Here is a 21,031-nt window from a genome sequence, read left to right as displayed (position 1 = left end):
GGAGAGACCGAGGGAGGGGGAGGGAGAGGCGGGGGACGGGGGGGGGGCATCTAAGAATTCTCCATGCCTTTAACAGAAGGGATAATATGACTCACTCTAGAGGTCTGTTTTTGGCTTTTGGTCAGAGGAAAAAGCCAAGTCACAGACACTCTAATTACAAAGAGGACTGAAACCCTTCCAGCTTGGATTTTACACAAGACTCCAGATGGTAACCACTCATGAATACACTACTGGTCTAGAGTAAATCCTAATTATTGTTCTCTGCTGTGTATTCGTGGCATCCATGCACACATACTCCATACCTTTTTATCATTCTTAAGCCAAAGGTTTCTGGTACCAGCATTAAGTAATTTTCAAGTAATACTGGAGGGGAGACTCCAGTGCAAATATAACCACAGGACTCATGAAAGAAAGCAATGACTTGGGTTGTCTCGAGAAGCTTTAAATCTAATGCTTGGACTTTTTGATAGAAAGTAGTCTAGCTTTAAAAATTATTCTGCTATACAAACAAGTGTTTCTCAAACTTAGTTTACTGTGGATACTTTTATCACTACACTTAATGTGAATTTTGTCTTATTCAGATGTTCACCTCTCTGATATAAACTATGAGCACATAAAACTGGGGCTGCTTCCTTCTAACTCTGTACATGTCAAAGGTAGATTTCCTAACATGGGGTGAGGACTGGTTAAGCATCTTTCTCAATGAAACAAAAGAAGATACAGTTCCTGAACTTTTAATACAACTGTAATGGAAGTAGCATACTTGAGAAGAGATTATAGGATAATGTGTTTCTGTGTACTGACAAACATTAAAAAGATAAAAAAAACACTTATTAAGTCATATAATTGTGTCTGTCTGTCTATCTGTACTAATTCTGGATAAGAAACATGCTTCTATTAAAGACAAAGGAAGGAAAGAAAGAAGGGGGGGGGGGGGTTTGAGCCCAGGACTTTCTACACTCTGGTGCAGGATGTCTATGTAATAATTGTTGACTGATAGAAAAAAGATGACCATACTTCAAGATACTAGAACAGTGGCTCTCAACGTTCCTAAGTGCTTTGAATCTTTAATACAGTTCTTCATGTTGTGGTGACATCCAACCATAAAATTATTTTCATTGCTACTTCATAACTGTAATTTTGCTACTGTTATGAATCGTAACATAAATATCTGTGTTTTCTTTTTTGATGGTCTTAGGTGACCTGTGTGAATGGGTCTTTTGACTCCCAAAGCGGTCAAGACCCATAGGTTGAGAACTGTTGTGTGGTTTCTTAGGATTCTGGAATGGGGGCAAAGAGGTGAGGAATTCTTGTAACGTCAAGAATTGTCTTACAAAATATTCTCTTCCTAAAGTAACAGCTATTTTATTCTTGGCTTACTTTTTTTTTTTTTAATTTACATGTATGGGTGTTTTAACTATATGTATGTCTATGTAGCACATACATGCCTGGTGTGCTTCGGAGTAAGAAGAGGACATCAGATCTCCTGGAACTGGAAGTTACAGACAATAGTTAGCTGCTATGTGGGAGATGGGAACTGAAGCACGGAGTCATCTCTAGTCCCTCTTGGCTTACTCCTACGCTTGTGTTAACTAAGTACTCTTTTAAGCAGTGAAAAACATTCTAAAATATTAGCCAGATAATCTCCATAAGATAATACCAATTTCCATAAAATGATACCAATTTATCCTAACCTAGACCTACACATAAGTGAAAATAATTAATGATATATTTATTATGAACAGGCAAAACAAAATATATGCTGCCAATAAGTAACAGTACTTTTCTCTCTCATTTCTCACTTTCTGAATAAAGAGCATGGCTAAGAAAATCAGCTAATATATTTTATATAGCTTTTAACATGAATTGAAAAAAATCTATTAACATGTGTGGAAAAATAAATCTTCAAATTCTAGAGAGCTCTTTAATTTATAGATGTTTCCAGGGCACTCAACAGGACATCAGGGTAAGATGCATTTCAATCTACTCCATCAAGGACATACGTTTCATTTTCAGCTCCATTGGTCTTGCTTTTTCGTTGTTTCTGTTCATTGGTTGCTGGAGGAGCCTGACCCATGGCAGGCGGTTTCCGTTTTGCTAACATTTTCCGTTGTCTTTCTATCTCTTCTCTCTGTGAATTTATCCTTTCCTGTTGCCTAGAAACATAAAAGATATGGCACAGAAAAGGTAAATAATTTAGCTGTCATTGCTGTGAACCAAATACAAACAACTTTCTACTGCATGTCTGACGACTTCGTGGACAAGAGGTCTGTAGTTAGCCTTCAGGGTGTAAGAGTCAAACAGTCAGAGAGATTGTTTTGGGAATGAGTACTAGTTATGACTTAAAGGAGGGAAAGTAGATAAGTATCTGTTAGGATCTTATAGACTTGAAAGGAACGACCTTCAGATTTCCTCTTACCAGCTAAGAAAATAAATTGGCACTTAATTAGGAAAAGTTGGTGAGAAATGCCCACCCTCTGAGAAGCCCTGAGTGCCATGCATTAACTCTGGCAATTACCATACAATATAATGCTGGAACTATACAGTAGAGTGGCAAGAACAGTGCTATAGTATGCCTTTAAAGAATACAGTATTATGGATACATTCATTTAATCTCTTCAGGCTCAACAAAGGAGGCTTATGGTCACATATTTATCTGATGATACATACATACATACATACATACACACACACACCATAAACACAGGGTACACACATCCCAAAATATATTTGGAGAAATTATAGACTACATATTCTGAGAACTCTTTGCCTAGGCATGAAAGCAGATACACCAACAATCAATGTCATATTCTGCAATCAACCCTTGGGTGCTCTTGAAACTGTTCAGTTGTGTATATGAGTAAGGTCATTTAAGACTTTAGGAGTACAAAATTCCAATAAATTATAATATGTCTTGTAATAGGAAATGTATGTTACCAACTATTTTTTAATATGTATAACTTAAAAAAATGTATAACTTTATTTTATGTGCATTGGTGTGAGGGTGTCAGATCCCCTGGAACTGGAGTTATAGATAGTTGTGAGCTGCTATGTGGATGCTGGGAATTGAACCTGGGTCTTCTGGGAGAACAGTCAATGCTCTTACCAATGAACCATCTCTCCAGCCCAGCTGCTTCAGTGGTCATGCCTTCGCTATCACCATGAACAATATAACCTCTCATCAGGGAACTAAAAATAACCTGTCCTTCTTCAAGTTGCTACTTGTTAGGTATTTGGTCATAGGAATGAGAAAAGTAACAAATATGCCCTCCTACCACCACCAGAATAACTCCAGAGTAATACTTTATCTGGAAATAGGGCCACTGCATTAGTTAAGAAGACATGTTGGCATAGTGAACCTTAAATCCAATGACTAATGCCATTACAGGAAGAAAACAAACAGAGCCACATCAGGAATATCCCATGTGATGACAGAATCTAAAGCTGTAAGCCACAAACCACAGCCCTGGGACACCTAGACCTGGGAGAGGTCAAGGATAACTGGAGCCCTGCTACACCTATATCTCACTTTCTTGCCTCCTGAACTGTGAGAAAACAAATCTCTCTCTCTCTTTTAAGATTATATTTATTTTTTGCATTCCCCCAGTTCCCCCTCCCTCCTCTACTCCCACCCCTCCCACTTCCCCCCCATCCCATCCCCCATCTGCTTCTTGAAGAGAGTAAGACCTCCCCTAGGAAGTCTAAAAAGTCTGTCCCATTATCTCCTTAAGGCAGGACCAAGGCCCTTACCCCTCACCCCACATCTCCCCATATAGAATGGGCCCCACAAAGTCATTTTGTGAGTTAGAGTTAGATCTTAAACCACAAAGCTTGATATTTTGAACACTAGCACCTATAATAGCAAAGTGCATTCCAGACCCAAGCAGACTATAAATAACTAGTAGGCAATGTAGTTGAAAAAACAAATTTTCAGTCCAGGCTGTGGTGGTGCACACCTTTAATCCTAGCACACTCAGGAAGTCAGAGGCAGGTGGCTCTTTGTGTTAGAGGCCAACCTGGTCTACAAAGTGAGTTCCAGTTTACATTTCTTTTTTTCTTTTTCTTTTCTTTCTTTTTCTTTTTTTTTTTTTTGGGGGGGGGGGGGACAATGTATTGCCGTAGAACAATTCTTCTCCCTCACAGCCTCCAAGTACTGTAATTAAAGGTACATATTTCTTCATATTTCTTTTTTCCTTTTCCTTACTGTTTTTTTTTTTTTAAATACTTTTTTTTTTTTTTTTTTAAAGACAGGCCTCTTAACTATATATCCTATGCTGAGCCAGAACTCTTGGCAATCCTTCTGTTTCAGACTTCTGACTACTGGCATCACAGGTATGAATGGAGTTTCTTATGCACAGATACACTATTTGTTAAGTAATCATACACACTCTTTTACAACTGCAGAATTTAAAGTCTGGACTAAAAGTGAGAATGGTGTGGTAGCACATGGCTGTAATTGCTGTACTCCAGAGGTTGAGGTAGAATGATCCTGAGTTCTAGGCCAACCAGAGCTACATGGCAAGAAGAAGGGAGAAAACTTATTGAAGCAGAACATGAGGAAATAAAATACCTACAACTACTGGGTATTAGCCAAAAACAACTTCCCACGAGATCAGAAAATAGCCCACCACTTATGTGACTTAAATACTTGAAAAAGGAAAAACAACAACAACAACAAAAAGTACTACCCACCCTGGAGGAACAATTGTGAGTCTGGAATCTTTATTAGTAAGTCTCAGTTTGCTCTTAGGGCAAAATCATCACTTTTATATTCTGGTACAATATAAAATTTTCAGAAACTTCTAGGCATTAGGTTGCTTACTCAACAAAATGCTACCAGCAAAAGCTGAATTTCTTTCTTAAACCAAAATTTATTTCATTTCCTTATACATGCCCACCAATTTTTGAGTCAAAGCCAAAAATAGCTACCATTTAAGAAGTAGCTCTGCATGTACACCTGCATGCCAGAAGAGGGCATCAGATCCTATTATAGATGGTTGTGAGCCACCATGGGGGTGCTAGAATAGAACTCAGGACCTCTGCAAGAACAGTTAGTCAGGGATCTTAAACCCTATCCATGCCCAATCCTACATTTCTTTACTGACACTGACTATAATTAGAAAAAACTTTAAAAATCCCACTACACTCAGAAATTCCATATTCACCCCTGACAGATGACTTACTTGATGAGGTTTTGGAAGGCATAGCCATCTGTCCACTGTTCAGTAAAAGAGGCTCCATGCCTGACAGTAGTAAAGTGGCCCAATCGCAGTCGGTCCTGCATGCTCTTATCTCTGCAAGCCATCTTCTCTTGTTTTGACTGAGGGTAAAAGGACCAAAACAAAGAATAACACTTTAATCAGCAATGTTTACAAGCTGAAAATTATAGGATTATCAAGGAAAATACTGCTGGTAAATCATATACCATCTCAAAAAGGGAGAGAAGTAAAGGGAGGGGAAAAAGAAGAAGGGATGGGAGAGACATCCACCACCTGAAATAAACTCAACAGGGACAAGCTATCAGCTCCACGTTCTATGCAATCAGCAGCCAGAAAGCATGTCCAAATCACCACCTGGTTTAAGTCTTGGTCTGGTGTACATGTAAGGCAACACATGTAGCTGTCAAGTCACAAGAACTTTATTCCTCAGAAATTCTACATTTCAATATTTTCATCTCAGTTAAGGTGTTACACAATGACATACATTAAATACCTTAGGATACAGACTTCAGGCTACATTATCACTAACCTTTTCTATAAGAAGCTTCTTGCTCATGGTGACACATCTGTTTAATCGCTCCTTATATTTCTCTAGCATCTTTTGCTGTTCATCTATCTGCCGTCTCAAATCACAGTTGGCCTTCAATGAAAAAATATTTTTCAGTTAGTTTTAAGGAAGATGAATTAGTAGAAAGTTCTTTCTAGGAGAGAAAAATCATTACTATCTGCAGTAGCATGTCTCCAGAAAAGAAGTAATTCACCCCTTTAATCCTTCTTTAGGTTACCACATAAGTGCTGTTTATGTTAAAGTTACTGTTTTTCAACTTAGAAGTTCTTTTGATAGTGCTATGGAACCAATCCAAGCCCTTGAGTAAGTATGCTAAACATGAGCTTACCAAGGAACTATACCCTTGGCTTATTTCTAAAGAGAAAGGAACCTGAGTTCTCACAGATGATTCTCGCCAGAAGCCAGGACATCCATGCCCATACTAGACATAAATAAGATCCTGCTTCAAGAATCTGAGAATGTAAATACACAGTTAATTTAGCTGTGGTCAGAAGCCTGCAGGATGGGCTAGGCACTTTAGGCTCCATAAATAACAGAGAAGGGATGAACCACTAACTCAAGGTCAAATCTGGCTTTGTAAATCCTGAAATTTACCCCTCAGTTGTTTTAAAAAAAAAAAAAAAAAGTCTCTACTCTTGCCAAATAATGACATATTTCAAAACAGTTCAAAACGGTGGGAGAATCTATTGTTTCTCAACTAAATGATATAAGCTTTTTTTAAACAACGAAATTTGCTGAGACTTTTCAGCTTTAATTAATATATATGTGCATACCTTCTGAGACCAGAAGAGGGCATTGAGTTCCCTGGAACTGGAGTTACAGATGCTTGTGAGCTACCATGTAGATGCCAGGAAGCAAACCTGGATTCTCTAAAAGAATAGCAATTGTCCTTATCCACTGAGCCATCTCTCCATCATCTTCTGTTGTTTTTGTTTAAGACAGAAGCTCACCACGTAGGATGCACTGGAACTATTATAGTCCCGGCCAAGTTTAAACTCTCAGAAATCTGCCCATCTCTGCCTCCCAATCACAGAGATTAAAGGCATGTGCCTCTTTCAAGCTTGGCTTCATTTTTAAAGCAGTCTTTGTGAAACAGCTTCCCTTTCCAAATGTATCTACTCTCTACACAGGTGAGGCACCCAAGAAGTGGACCCAAGATCCCACTTCAGATTTTTACATACTCTACCATCTCAATCTGGGTCTTTCTCCAACACTGTCCCCTTCCCAAATGGTGAATATCGTGTAGCCAAGTGCTCTACCCCTGAGCTAAACTCATCATCTTGACAAACATCTAGCTATGAAGAAGGGAAATAAAACCATAATGCTTGTTGAGTCCAACAAAGCTACTATGGACCAAAACCCTGGAGTTTGAGCAAGGATTTTTTTTATATAGACAATCTCACTATAAATCTTAGCTGGCAATTCAACTAGTACCCAAGTGGACAAAAACAAAGCTAATTCCAAGGGGATGGGAAGATGTTTCAGTATGTAAGAACACTTGTTGTGTTAGCATGAGGACCCAAGTTCAAATCCTAATACCCGCATAAAAACCAGACAGGCTGTGGACACCAGCCCTTGAGGGACAGAGGCAGGTCACCGGGGTTTATGACCATCAGCCTAGCTTCAGGGAGAAAGGGGGGAATTCTGTCTCATACAATAAGCACACGAGTCTGGTCCCCCCTCACATGAGCATACAACACACTCAGACACCACAAACAAACACAAAGTATTTCAAACCACAAATCAAAACACAAATAAGGTTGTTATTAAGAATAAATGGTTCTTCCTGGGCAGTGGTGGTACCCACCTTTTTAAATTCAAGCATTTGGGAGGCAGAGGCAGGTGGATCTCTGATCTACACAGAGTTCCAGGACAACTTCCAAAGCTACAAAAGGGAAACTACATCTTGAAAAACCAAACCAAATCAAATCAAATCAAAACAAACAAACAAAAAATGGCTCCTTTTCTTCAAGCATGGGGAAATATAATCCCCCCCCCAAAAAAAGAGGCCCAAGGAACGTAATTCTGAACAAGGAATGGAACCATCAATTAGAAAATGCTGGGCGTGGTAACAAACACCATTAATCCCAGCACTAAGAAGGCCCAACCATTCAATTTAAAAAAAAAAAAAAAATGTGGATCAGTAATGACAAACTGCATATTCAATATTCAAAGTACATTCTAAGCTTCATCAATGTGAAGCTGGGTGTCTACTTCCCAGCACTGTCTGTCAGGCATGAACTGAAGTAAATAGACAAACATGCCATACTTTCTGTAAGTGTGTGTCCAAGTAGCTCCGGGGAAAGAATGGAATGGTTCCATAGTTGAAGCTCACACTGGGAACAGCACAGACAGACATTCCTATAGAGCAGGGCATTTTGACCTATGGACAAGTGTACCTTCTCTTAAGTAAAGGGTAACCCTGCCATAGAAAAGGAGAACTGAAGGAAGTGCAAATCTGCTTGGGTTGCTCTGCAGATGCCAATCTGAGTGCTCTCTGCTGCTGCTTCTTCATCATCATCATCATCATCAAAAACAGATATATTTTGTGGAACTGACAGGTACTGTCTTGTCTCCTTGTAGGGCCCAAATGACCTAACAAAAATCTACAAATACTCCGTATCTCTCAAGAAGATGATGTCTGCTAATATGTTGTTTGAAGTCTTTAAATAGAGAGGTAGGAAGTCCAGGACCAAAGTACCCAAGATTCAGTGTCTAGGTACCCCAAGTATCCTGCAATATACACATCGGCACATTGCTCTAAAGAAACAATGCACTAAAGAAAAATAAGAGGATGCAGAATATGCTAAACTTTTGGCCAAGAGAATGAAAGAAGCCAAAGAAAACTTCCAGGAACAGACTGCTAAGAGACACCAGCTGTCCTCACTAGATATTCTATTTCTGTGTCCTGTCAAAAACCCACATTCTTCCCCTAGTGGTAGTGGTGCATGACTAAATTCAATCCCAGCAGAAGCAAGTGGATCTCTGTGAGCTCAAGGCCAGCCTGGTCCACAGAGTGAGTTTGAGGGAAAGCCAGGACTACACATAGGAACACTGTCTCAAAAAACCAAAAGCCAAAAATCAAAATTTTAAGAGTAAAAAATACTTGTAGGATGGTTGAGTGGACTAAGGCTTCTAATGCCAAACCTGCAGACTTGAGTTCATTCAATCCCTGGGACTCAAACGGAAGGAAAGAATAACTCCTGAAGGTTCTGCTCTGACCTCCATACATAGACCAAGGCACAAAAATACAAACACACAAATACTTTTTTTTTTTTTTAAAGTAATAGACAGCCACATGGGATACATGAGACCCTGTCTTTTTAAAAAAGTAAAACTAAAGGCTAAAGAGATGGCTCAGCAGTTAAGAGTTCTTGCAGAGGATCCAGTTTTGATTCACAGCAACCACACGGCAGCTCATAATCATCTGTAACTCCAGTTTCAGGGGATCCAATGCCTTCTTCTGCCCTCTAAGGGCATCAGGCACGTAAGTGCTGCTAATACATACATACAGGCAAAACACCCACCCATAAAGTTGAAAAAAAATTAAAAACAAGGAAAAAAAATGATTCCATCCTGAATCAAAGAAAAGTGGATAGGACAGAAAGGAAAGAAAAGCAAATATGCATACATAATCCTAGAGTGCTAGGCATGATGACACTGGCTTATTACTCCAGCACTTGAGAAGCTGTGGCAGCAGGAATATAGACTGAAGGCCAGTCTAGGCTATACAGTGACTCAGTCATGAACATGCATTGTATGTGTATGTGCAAGCGCACACACAGTGCCGAAAGTCAAAGATACACAATGAGCTGAATGGTCCATGTGAAACAGGTTTTTAACATGCAAGAATGGGCTGGAGAGACAGCTCAGCAGTTTAACGCACTGACCTCTCTTGCAGAAGTCCCAGATTAAATACCCAGCACCCACATGGAGGTTCAACTGCCTCTGGTTCTAGGCGACCCAATGCCCTCTCCTTCATGGTCTCCTGCATGTATGTGGTGCAAATATACTCACACAAGCTTACATACATACACACTCAGTAAATCATTTAACAACTAACTACAAAAGCTATGTGTGGTATTGTACACTTTAAATCCAACACTCAGACAGGTCAAAAGCAGAGATAGGCAGACCACTGAGAGCTCAAGGTCGGCTTAATCTAGACATTGAGTTCTAGGCCAGCCAAGTTACATAGAAAGACTATGTCTCAGAAAAAAAGAAAAAGAAAGAAAAGAAAAACACACAAGAATTTAAAAACAAATATTCTCAAATGGGAAAAAAGTGAAACGTAATCCAATAGTTCTATATGAACTACAATTCCACATACCTGCTTCTCTAACATAAATTCAAGATTCAAAACACTACAATATAAACTCTCCAACATGAAGGTATTTGGAATGAGGATATTGATTCTAGTTCCTCCTCAGGCACTCACTGTTTACTGTGTTATCTGGCTGTAGTAATTATCCACAATATGCACATGATCCAAATATGCAGAAGTGGTGCTTGTTACAAAGTCTCTTAATACTCCCATACTTACTCTTAACAAATCATCTATTCTTCCTTCCTTCTTCTCTAAGTCAGAGTTCTTACTGTTTTCTAGTGCAGATATTTTTTCTATTGTGAGGTCAGACTACAAAGACAAAAGCAAACAAATTTAGAATTAGTCACAAAACATTACATGCCATCACATTTCTTTTTCCTTTTTCTTTCTTTTTTTTTAAAGTAGCACTTGCTAACATGAAAAGCTGGATAGGTAACTCATGAAATTAAATCTGCTTCACTCATCCCAAACCCTATATCAACATCCACTAACCTGTATTGCAAAAATATTAGTTCTGGAATTAACTACACAAATCCTCACAATAATGTACACTGAATAAATATACATATGACACTGTAGAATTGAGCTTCAACTAGAAAGTGACTTCAGCAGACAGGGACACAAGTCCCTAGGAACAAGTGTGCCCCCTAGTGGAAACAGACAGAAAGTAGAAAGGCAGTAAACTGAGCACTCAACTATCTAGGTCTCTTCAATGTCCAAACACTGGTGGTTCCAAAAAAAATTTAAGATCTCTCACACAGTTTTTGATTGACAAGCATTTTGGGTTGAGGGGACAGACAAGAACACCCAATGAACTAACTTAGCACGATATTGGAACAAAGATCTACTATCCTTTTCAAATGTAACCTCCTTTTTTCTTTTTCATGTCCTTTCTTTTCTTTGGACAGCCTGAGCTGGCCTTGAAACCAAGACCCTCCAGCTTTAGTTTTCCCGTTGCTGAGATTTACATCTATATGAAAAGCTCTCAGACACATTTGCTAATGTTTACGACAGTCTAACTTAGAAATTCCTAAAGACTGTTTAAGGAAGAAATTTTGTTGGTATAACACATTTTGAAATGTAAATAGGTCTTGCCTAGTAAGCAAGTTCAGGAAATAAACTACTTTCTTAAAGTAGGAAATTAACATTTATTGAAAGCCCACTGTCACCACTGCCTGAGGCAACTAGAATCGTCCTAATTTTACATTATATTAAATGTAAACAGTAGAGCCAGAATTTGAACCTAGACCCAGAAATCTTCAAAATGTGTGTGCTCTTGTCTCCACTTCATGATGCAGTACAAGCATGCCTGCTACAAAAGACCTGAAAGGTGAAGAACGGCCTGTTAAAACGCCTTTCAAAGAACCTGAAATACTCATAATACAAATTCTGAAGACACTACACAAGGGGGTACAGTCAAAGGTAAAGGGAAGACCAAGAAAGACTTACAGACTTTCTATGTGGTTAGGCCTACTCCTAAGTATAACTCTGCAGTGTATTGGTACCCAACCTACCTGGGTCTGTCTGTGCTGGATGGAGATCTGTTTTTGGGAGCTGCAAGAATGTTCTGTATTGCCAGAACCCGTAGAAGAAGGACTGTTTTGCTGAGCCTATAATAAAAGTACATCACCAATCACAGGAAGGTTTTGCATCTTTCTCCACAAATGTGTATGAAAAGAAACAATTAACTCTTTATAAAAACAAACCTTTCTGATTCACTCAGAAGTCATAACCAAGAGGAAAACAAAACAAATTAAATATGAGAGCCAAAAGTTGGACATGGTAACTTCATGTTTCTGAAGGTAAGCTTTAAATAATCAAATGTTTATAAATTATTTTATATGTAAATTACAGAGAATAGTTAGTTATTCCTATAATTTCCTTTTTCACTTATCAATGTGCCTTTGTCAGAAAAGGTGAGTGATGTATACAATGCAGGGGACACACAGTCCAAGCAGAAAGGACTACAAGTGGCACTGGAGGTGGCTCTGCTATTAAGAGCATTTGCTGCTTGGTTCCATTCCCAGCAGCCACACTAAGTGGTTCGTAACCATCTGTAACTCTAGTTTCAGGGAATAAGACAGTCTCCTCTCCTCAGTACCTGCATGCACATGGGAGAGACAGAAGAGACAGAGACAGAGAGAGAGAAGAGAATGTGCATGTGTCCAGAACTGTTCTATAGAGAAACACTATCTTAAAAAAAAAAAAAAAAAAAAGATTGTAAAGTATTCATTAAAGTCTCCTAAATTCACAAATACTATCCATCAGCACAGAAGTATGTAAAACTCTGTGATACTTCTACTTGCTGACTTGACATATAAATACATATATTTGTAGAGTAGATAGATAGATAGATAGATAGATAGATAGATAGATAGATAGATAGATATAGATAGAGTGTGTGTGTGTGTGTGTGTGTGTGTGTGACCCTGAGGTCAGTGCTGAATGTCTTCCTCTATCACTCTCCAACTCATTTTTTGAGACAGGGTTTCTCTGTACCTGAAGTTCATTGATTTGGTGAGACTAGCTGTCCTGCATGCTTCAGGGGATTCTCTTGTCTGTCTCCCCAGTTCTGTGATTATAGGTGTATCATTCCTACAGTTTTTTAAACTGTAGGAATACGGAGGATCTATACTTAGGTCCTCATGTTCAAACACCATTTACTAACTGAGCCACCTCCCCAGACTCTATTTTAAATAACCGTGTGTGTTTGTTTGGGGAGCTTTTGTTGTTTTGGTGGTGCTACAAACTAAAACCTATTTTGCATGTGCTAGGTAGGTAAGTTCTTTACCACAGACTCACAACTCCAGCTCTATGCAATTTATATAATTTAGGGTGCAATAGTGACATGCATGCCTAATAGTAACCAATAGTTCTCTCTAATTGGACCTAAGATGGGCTCAGAAAGAGGGAACCCATGCCTGGACCGGAAGCCTAGTCAATTACCTGGGGCCTAGTCATGGCTCTTAGAGATGTAGATACATGAAGCTATACCCACCAATTTACTAAACCAGTACAACTGGTGTGTGTGTGTGTGTGTGTGTATATATATATATATATACAATTAAAGAATTTTAAAGAAAGAGAGAAGTGTATGACAAGAATTGGAAGGAGGAAAGGGAAAAGTGACATGACTATATTGTAATTTCAAAAGATGGAAAAAAAAAAAAACCCAAAAAGCAAAAAAGAAAACTAGGAACTGATGAATGGACTATCATTATAATAAATATAAACTTAGGAGAGGTTCTCTAAGAATGTAAAAGGAAGGCAGGGTGGTGATGGTACACACCTGTAATCCCTGCACTTGGGAGGCAGAAGCAGGTGGATCTCTGTGAGTTCAAGGCCAGCCTGGTCTTCGCAGTAAGTTTCAGGACAGCCAGAGCATATCTCAAAAAACCTTACCTCAAAAAGCAAAACAAAAATGTACAAGGATACATGATCTAGAATCAAGGTAAATCTTGAAAACATCCTTAAGATTTGAAGGCAATAAAAGTCAGAGAAGAGATTATGAGATTACACTAGGTGAGAGCATGCTGAAAAAGGACTGATGTGGGGTTCAGAAACAAGTGGTAGAATTGTCAGTCTAGTCACATCTGTTATTATAAATAACTGGAATTTTCTGTGCCTATTCTTTCAGATATTTATATATTTTTAAAATTTCTGTAAACGTGAATGTATGCACTGATGGATGCAGGCACCTGCCACATTTGTGCAGTTATCCATAAAAGCAAGAAGGCAGCACTGGATCCCCCCAAGTTGAAGTGTCAGGTGATTATGAACAACAGTCTAATATGGGTGCTGGTAACTGAACTTGGGTCTTCTGGAAGAGCACCAGCATGTGCTCTTCACTGCTGAGCCGTCTCTCTAGCTCTTTCTGCACCTCCCTAAAATACAGCAAATCCAAACTCCCTCCTCAGTTAGGCTCATTATAAACCTCCAGTGCTGTACCATACCATGATACAAGCGATATCCCCTTCCATCATTAGATGGCTCTTCATAAGACTCTCATTTTCACATTTATATCTAAGCAAATATGATTACCCTGCATAGTAAGAGTCAAGAAGTAGCAAATGACCAACTAAAAAGCTCTTTGAAAAATTGCTAGATTTTGGTGGGTGGGTTTTAGTAAAGTGGAGTTTTCACGTGCTCCACTCTCCTAATAAGCCAGTGGTTGCAGAATACCCTAAGGGTAATGAAAACACAATCTGCCTATGTAACCCTTATCATTCTATATTTTCTTCAAATAGCTACACTCTTTGTTCCTATTATAAAAGTTTGTCTGTGGATGGTAGTACTCTGGAGGCAGAGGCAGGAGGATCTCTTGAGTTCAAGGCCAGCCTGGTCTACAGTTCCAGGATATCCAGAGCTACACAGAGAAGCCCTGTCTTAAACAAACAAAAGTTAATAAAATAAAATTAAAAATACTTTACTAGTTCTAATTCACACTGACAAACTGAATTTGACAAAATTCCATTTTAAACAAAGTTTTTAAAACTTTGTGTGTGTGTGTGTGTGTGTGTGTGTGTGTGTGTGTGTACTATTCAACCAAGGACCTCATTTGTACCTGTTAAGCACACATTCTACCTAGGAACAGAGAAGGTCCAAGGATTATAATTGTTTGTTTTTTTTTTTTTTTTTGGTTTTGAGACAAGGTCTTACTATATAAATGAAGCTAGTCTAGAACTCACAACTCTTCTGCCTCAGCTTACAGTGGTTGCAGAATGCCCAGGGGCAATGAGAACACAATCCACCTAAGTAAGTCCAACCAACCCCTATGATATTTTCTTTCTTATATTTCCTTTCTTATACACACATATGCACATATTCTCTCTCTCATTAAAATAAAGCAAAACTCTAAATTCTAAGAAATAACTGACAGGAGTTATCAGAGTTATAGAAAGAAATTTAGAATTCACAACATCAGTAGTCAAAACAATTTGGGTCTTTGCAAGAGAACCCCTCCTATAAGCCTGGGTGACCCAGGTGATGATGAACAGAAATCTATACCATCAAAGAACTTCTTTTGGTCCCAGCTTGCTTACTGAGAGTCCTTTACTTCTCAGCCCCATAGAGAACAGTAAAAGAGGTAACATTTGTTTAGTGGCAAGTTGGGGAATTCCAGCCATTTTGTGAGTTTGAGGCCAACCTGAATTATATAGTGAAAAATACAACAATAAAGAAGAATAAAATTATAAGCAAGCATTTAAATATTAAGAATGAAAGACAAGTGAATCCAAAGGACTCCTCATATAAAAACTGGAGGTAAGCGCTTCCCTAGCATACAGAAGGACAAAGTTGTATGCCTAGCACTTTAGAAAAACAAAGAAAAAAATATTTAGGTCAAAAATCTATAAGACACAAGAACAATAAACTTGAGAAAGACACATTAAATAACCACAAATGAGCCAAGCATAGTGGTACATGCCTGTAATACTTAGTGAGTAAAGGAGGAGGCCCAAGAAGTTCAAGGTCATTTTTAGCTCTACAGACAGCCCACACCCACCTGAGTGAGATACAAGAGGGGAAATGGCAAAGGGTAAGGAATTATAACTAGAATGCCATCAACTCCAGTGGTAGAAACAGTAGGATCAAGAGTTCAAGACTTGCTTGGGTGGGTTTCTCTTGGGGGTGGCAGTAGCTGCTATAGGAAGAGGCAGGTATATCAGTGAGCTAGAATTAGAATTCATAGGCAAACTCTTGACATTTACAGTCAAATGATTTTTGACACAGTGCCAAGATAATTCAGTGGAGATACATAGTCATTGCAACAAAAGAGCTGGAGCAATTAGATACCTACCCACAAAATAATAAAAGCACACTCTTTTCCTTAAGTCACCCAAGATTTAAAACAAAATACATGGCAGACTTAAATGTAACACCTAAAAGTATAACACATTTAGAAGCAACTATAGAACTAAAATTTCATGATCTTAGATTAGGTGAAACCTTCTTAGGTGTAACCTATGGAATATTCCTTTACATTGTGTGAATATATGTGACTGTGATTAGTTTAATAAGAAACTGACTGGCCTATAGCTAAGCAGAAAGAATGCTGGGAAGAAGAACAGAGTCTGAGGATTTGAGATCAAGGTGTAGATGAAGCAAGAGATGAACATGCTGTGCTGATAAACACAACAGCCATGTGGCAGAGGAAGAGAAGATATATGAGTTAATTTATAAGAGTTAGCTAATAACAAGCCTGAGCTATTGACCAAGCATTTTTAAGTCTGAGTGGTTATTTGGGAGCAACTGCAGGTACACAGAGAAACTCCATCTATATATGGCACCCAAACATCAGGCACCTACATCCACATAAAACCTGAAAAGGCTTTTAAGATTCTAAACACACAAAAACAGAGCCAAACACAACTTCCTAGTTTCTTGTCTCTCCTGCAGGCTGCAGTAACAAGGTGTGTCTCCCAGCAGCTTCATGAGGAAGGAGCCAGCCATCAGGCACCATACACTAAGTTAACTGCACCAGCACGGGATGACATCGCTTTGTCTCATGTGATTAAAAAAACAGTACAGATGTTCAGTAAAGACAGATCCATATAGGAAAAAAAGTCTAAATGGGTTACAGTGTATTTAAAAATATACAAAGGCTTGGGAGAGAAAAGAAAATTATGTAAAGTCATAGATAAAAATACAGTTTAAAAATAAAGTCCTTAAAAAAAATATATATATATGCCATATACATGTACACACACACCCACACACAGTACGTAGAGACAGAAAATACACGAGGAGTCTGGATCGTATGTTATGTTGTTTTTAAAATTTTTTAACTACTAATGAGTGAGTGATAACTCCTGAGACATCTGATTATGAAAGCTGCTAGATTAAATCAGCCTATATATTTTAAATACACCTTAACTTCAAAATGGAAGTCAAAAGATGTGTTGCTTTGGGGGAGAGGTTATGCTTTTTATTTCCACAGGAAAGAAGAGGCTGTAGTTTCATTCCAGGTTGATATGGATCAGGTTTTGATTAGAAAACTCCCTGAAAATCCTGACTACAGACATAAAGAAATAAATCTTAAAAACAAACAAACAAAAAACTATAAAACACATTAACATATATTTTACCTACTCATACATAAAACAAAATATCTTTGGCTACGTTGTGTGCAACACACAGTCTACACTTGTATTAATACAAAAATGTAAGTTACCTTTAAAAGTGTATGTATTTTCACAGCAAGGGGGAAAACACCAATAAAAAGAGATAGCCCAGATGATCTAAGATATCATAACACCTCTGTTAAAAGTTTTCTCAGAGTTCTGCATCCAGAACAGCTTCAAGGATGCTGGTTGAGATGGTCCAGCATCACAAACTACTCCAGCCAAGATTTAACCATTATCCTAAATTTTCTTAGAGCATCCTCAAAGATGCCAGTGCCCCCAGACAACAGGAAGCAGTCTAGAAAAAAAATACCCACATTACCAAAAGATGGGTTATGGATGTTTATCACCATTTTAGGAGGGGCTGGTTACAAGTTGTTATTGGTCAGTCAGGAAAAAAGCTAAAGAGTTAGATTCAAAGATCTCTTTCTAAAGGAAAAGGGAGCGGGGTGGGGGTGGGGGGTGGGGGTGGGGGAAATATGGTATAGAAATTATGAGGTTAAAAGGGTAGATTGTTGAATCTACTTTAACCCAAAAGACAACTATTAATCTCAAAATATTTTACCTTTGTGTGGACTTTGATTTAATGATACAAATTTAAAGTTATGTTTGCTATACAATAAGTATGTTTGTACACTTGTTTGGGGTACTGTGCTTAGTAGCTCATTTAAAAATGTACAATTTAAAACTACTGGTTATTAATCATCTACAATAATCAAACTTGTAGTCATACTAATATGTTTTCAAAGTCGAACAGATATATTTAGATAAATGGTATTCAAACACTTCAAAGACCTACAGAATGTATCACTTAATATGTTTAATAATCTAAGGCTTTTCATGACAGTGAGACACATCTGCTTCTGACAGCACCAACTTACTTCAAAGAAGATGATGGACTTTGAAGAACCTCCACATGGAATTTGCTTTATTTATGGTAAAAGCTAGCCTTTTGGGCAAAAACTGCCCTTGCCTCAATTAATGACAGAATATTCTCCAAACAGGACCAGCTGGACGCAAAATAAAGTAACTGCCAAACTATGCCAAGACAAGGTAGAACAGTCCTTTAAAATTTCCAGTTTCTCCAAAAAGTCTGTCAGATAGACTAGGCCTGTAGGCTAAAGTTGGATGCCCCAGTGTTACGTAAGAACTCTGGGTAACCGTCCAGGCAGCCAGATGTTCTTCTTGTTCATCCTTCTGGGGTCTTTGATGGAGTTAAAGACTAAGTAATTAGGCTTCAAGTTTTCCTTGGTTGTGATAAAAGGTAAGTTAGGCATAAAACTTTAGAATCAGAAAGGTAAGATAAATAATAGAATATTTTCTCTGAATTTGCTGAATACATATTGACTTCATATTATAACTGTAATTCTTACTTTGTAACTGTTTTTGTTGTATATAATTTTACTGTGTTAAAGTTAAAACTTTTCTTTTTTATTAGCCAAAAGGAGGAAATGCTGTAGAACAATATTTTTGTACAATATGACTATGTGTTACTCTCACTGGTTAATAAAGCTGACTTGCCAATAGCTAGGCAGTATATTCAGGGCAAAGGATGCTGGAAAGAAGAAAGATTAAGTCAGAGGAGACAGCATGAATCAAGCAGAATGAGAAGTACATACATGAGGTAAACAAGCATCAGGGAAGCACATAGATTAATAGAAATGGGTTAAGTTACAAAAGCTAACTAAAAACAAGCTTAAGCTATTAGTCAAGCATTTATAATTAATATTAAGTCTCTATGTGGTTGTTTGGGGAGTGGCTGCCAGGACACAGAGAACCTCTGCTTATAATAACCAAAAAACACAAAAAGCAGAAGGGAAAATGGGTATTTTGGACGTTTTTTTCCTAAATTAAGAATTTCTGTACTTCAGAAGATACCATGTGGCCTAGAGATACAGCTAAGGGGTAAGCCTGGCATACACGAAGTTCTGGGTTCAATTAAGAGCAGTACCCAAAAGAGAAAGATGACGCCACTGAAAAGGCAGAGTAACAGAATATTTGATAAGAATGTTCGACTAGACTATGTATAGAACCTTTACATTTCAACAATAAAGATAACCTAACTTTAAAGGGCATGGGGGCAATGGAGGGCTGGTGAGATGCCTCAATGAGTAAAGGTGCTTGCCACCAATCCTAACGACTAAGTTCCATCCGAGAATACTGTGCGGACAGTAGAAGAGAATAGAACCCCCTAAATTGTCCTCCATGTGTACACTGCTCACATCCCACAAATAAATATAATTTTTAAAAGAACAATGGAATCTAATACATATTTCTCTACAGATACATATGTGATTAATAACCAAATTATTTATGAGATATAAACAAAAACCACAATGAAATATCATTTTACACTCACTAGGATAGTTAAGATTTAAAAAAGATAACAAGTACTGATAATAACTAACAACTATGCAGAAAAACTCAAATATCTTATTGATGGGAATGTGAAATGGTGTACCTGGAAAAGTTTCTCAGTTCCTCAAAAGTATCTACCAAATGACCCATTGATCTCACCCCTTAGCATATACCTTAAGGAAATGAAAACAAGTACCACACAACAGCAACTTTTACATGAATGCTCATAGTAATAATTTCTAAAAGCCAAAAACTAGAAATAATCCAAATCTACATCAACTAATGAAAGAATAAATAAAGTTAATCTCAACAGGATACCAAAAACAATGGTTACAATTACTAATGTTCATCCATGAAAGTCATGAAGCCAGGGCTGGAAGTAGAATTCAGTTGCTTGACATGGGCCAAGACCTGGGGTCAATCCCAGCACACACATACATGTACGCATGACAATACAATAAAAATAAATTCACTAGACTATTACAATAACTAAAGAAGAAGAAGCAGAACCAAGCATTCCTCAGTATGCTAATGCTACAGGCCATGAATTTCAGACCAGCTTGAATTAAATTTATGGTTAAGACCCTGCTTCAAAAACCCAAAGCACACAATACAAAAGAAAAAGCTATTTGCCCCCATCTGATGAAGAGGTAGCTCAGCAGTATGCTCTTCCAGAGAGTGTGAGCTGGGTTCTCAGCACCCATGTTGGGCAAATTATTACCACCTGTAACTCCAGCTCCAGGACACTTGACATCTCTAGCCTCAGGGGAACCTGTACTCATTTACACATATTTACATAATTTAAATAAAGACAAATATTTACAAAAACTAAAATTGAGTACTAGTGGGTTTGGCTCAATTAGTAAAGTGCTTGGGAATTCAGATCCTCAGAAATCAGTCAACAGCCAGTCTACCCAACTACTGACCTTTATCTATGTTTGAGACATGGACCATGTCTCCAAAATAAATAAATAGATAGATAGATAAATAAATAAAGTAGAAAGATATATAATAAAATACCCAATGTTTACTTCTGGCCTCCATATGCACTTAGACTTTTATATGTGTACAAACATAACACATATACTACTATACAACACACACACACACACACACACACTTTAAAAACTAAAATTGACAACTAAAACTTGATGAGCATGTGCATTTCTTGTATTAAAAAGAAATCGAACTTTTAAAGATATCTGTATAAGCCAGGAATAGTTCAAGGTCACTTTAATCTACACAGTGAGCTCCAAGGTTGGGGGCTCATGAGGCCTGAGCTACACAGATACTCTTTTTTAAAGTCGTTTTGGTCTTTGCCCAGAGGGTGAGTACAGCTCTGGGTCCATGTGGTACCAAGGCAGGAAAAGAAAGGGAGTATAAGAAAGCAAATTACTCCAAGTGAAATTATATATGGGGCTAAAGATTGACCAGAGCC

The 21,031-nt window shown here is 38.0% G+C and overlaps 1 protein-coding gene across 8 annotated transcripts in view; it reads right to left on the bottom strand.

Moving 5' to 3' along the window:
* The window catches only part of Tlk2 (tousled like kinase 2), a 94,028-nt gene that overhangs the window by 26,707 nt on the left and 46,290 nt on the right, over positions 1–21,031 (bottom strand). For 6 of the 8 annotated variants that reach the window (XM_051178898.1, XM_051178888.1, XM_051178904.1 and 3 more), the window contains 5 exons: positions 11,629–11,724; positions 10,331–10,423; positions 5,749–5,859; positions 5,184–5,320; positions 2,004–2,156 (listed from right to left, as the gene is read on the bottom strand). In XM_051178898.1, coding sequence (XP_051034855.1) covers positions 2,004–2,156; positions 5,184–5,320; positions 5,749–5,859; positions 10,331–10,423; positions 11,629–11,724 — 590 coding nt within the window. The remainder of the gene's footprint in view (positions 1–2,003; positions 2,157–5,183; positions 5,321–5,748; positions 5,860–10,330; positions 10,424–11,628; positions 11,725–21,031) is intronic. The other 2 variants (XM_051178909.1, XM_051178917.1) reach the window with 1 other exon arrangement.

The sequence above is a fragment of the Phodopus roborovskii genome, unplaced genomic scaffold, assembly GCF_943737965.1.
Source record: "Phodopus roborovskii unplaced genomic scaffold, PHOROB, whole genome shotgun sequence".
NCBI classification, from domain to species: Eukaryota; Metazoa; Chordata; class Mammalia; order Rodentia; family Cricetidae; genus Phodopus; species Phodopus roborovskii.
The sequence above is the reverse complement of the archived record's forward strand: the minus strand, read 5'-3'. Positions and strand labels throughout refer to the sequence as shown.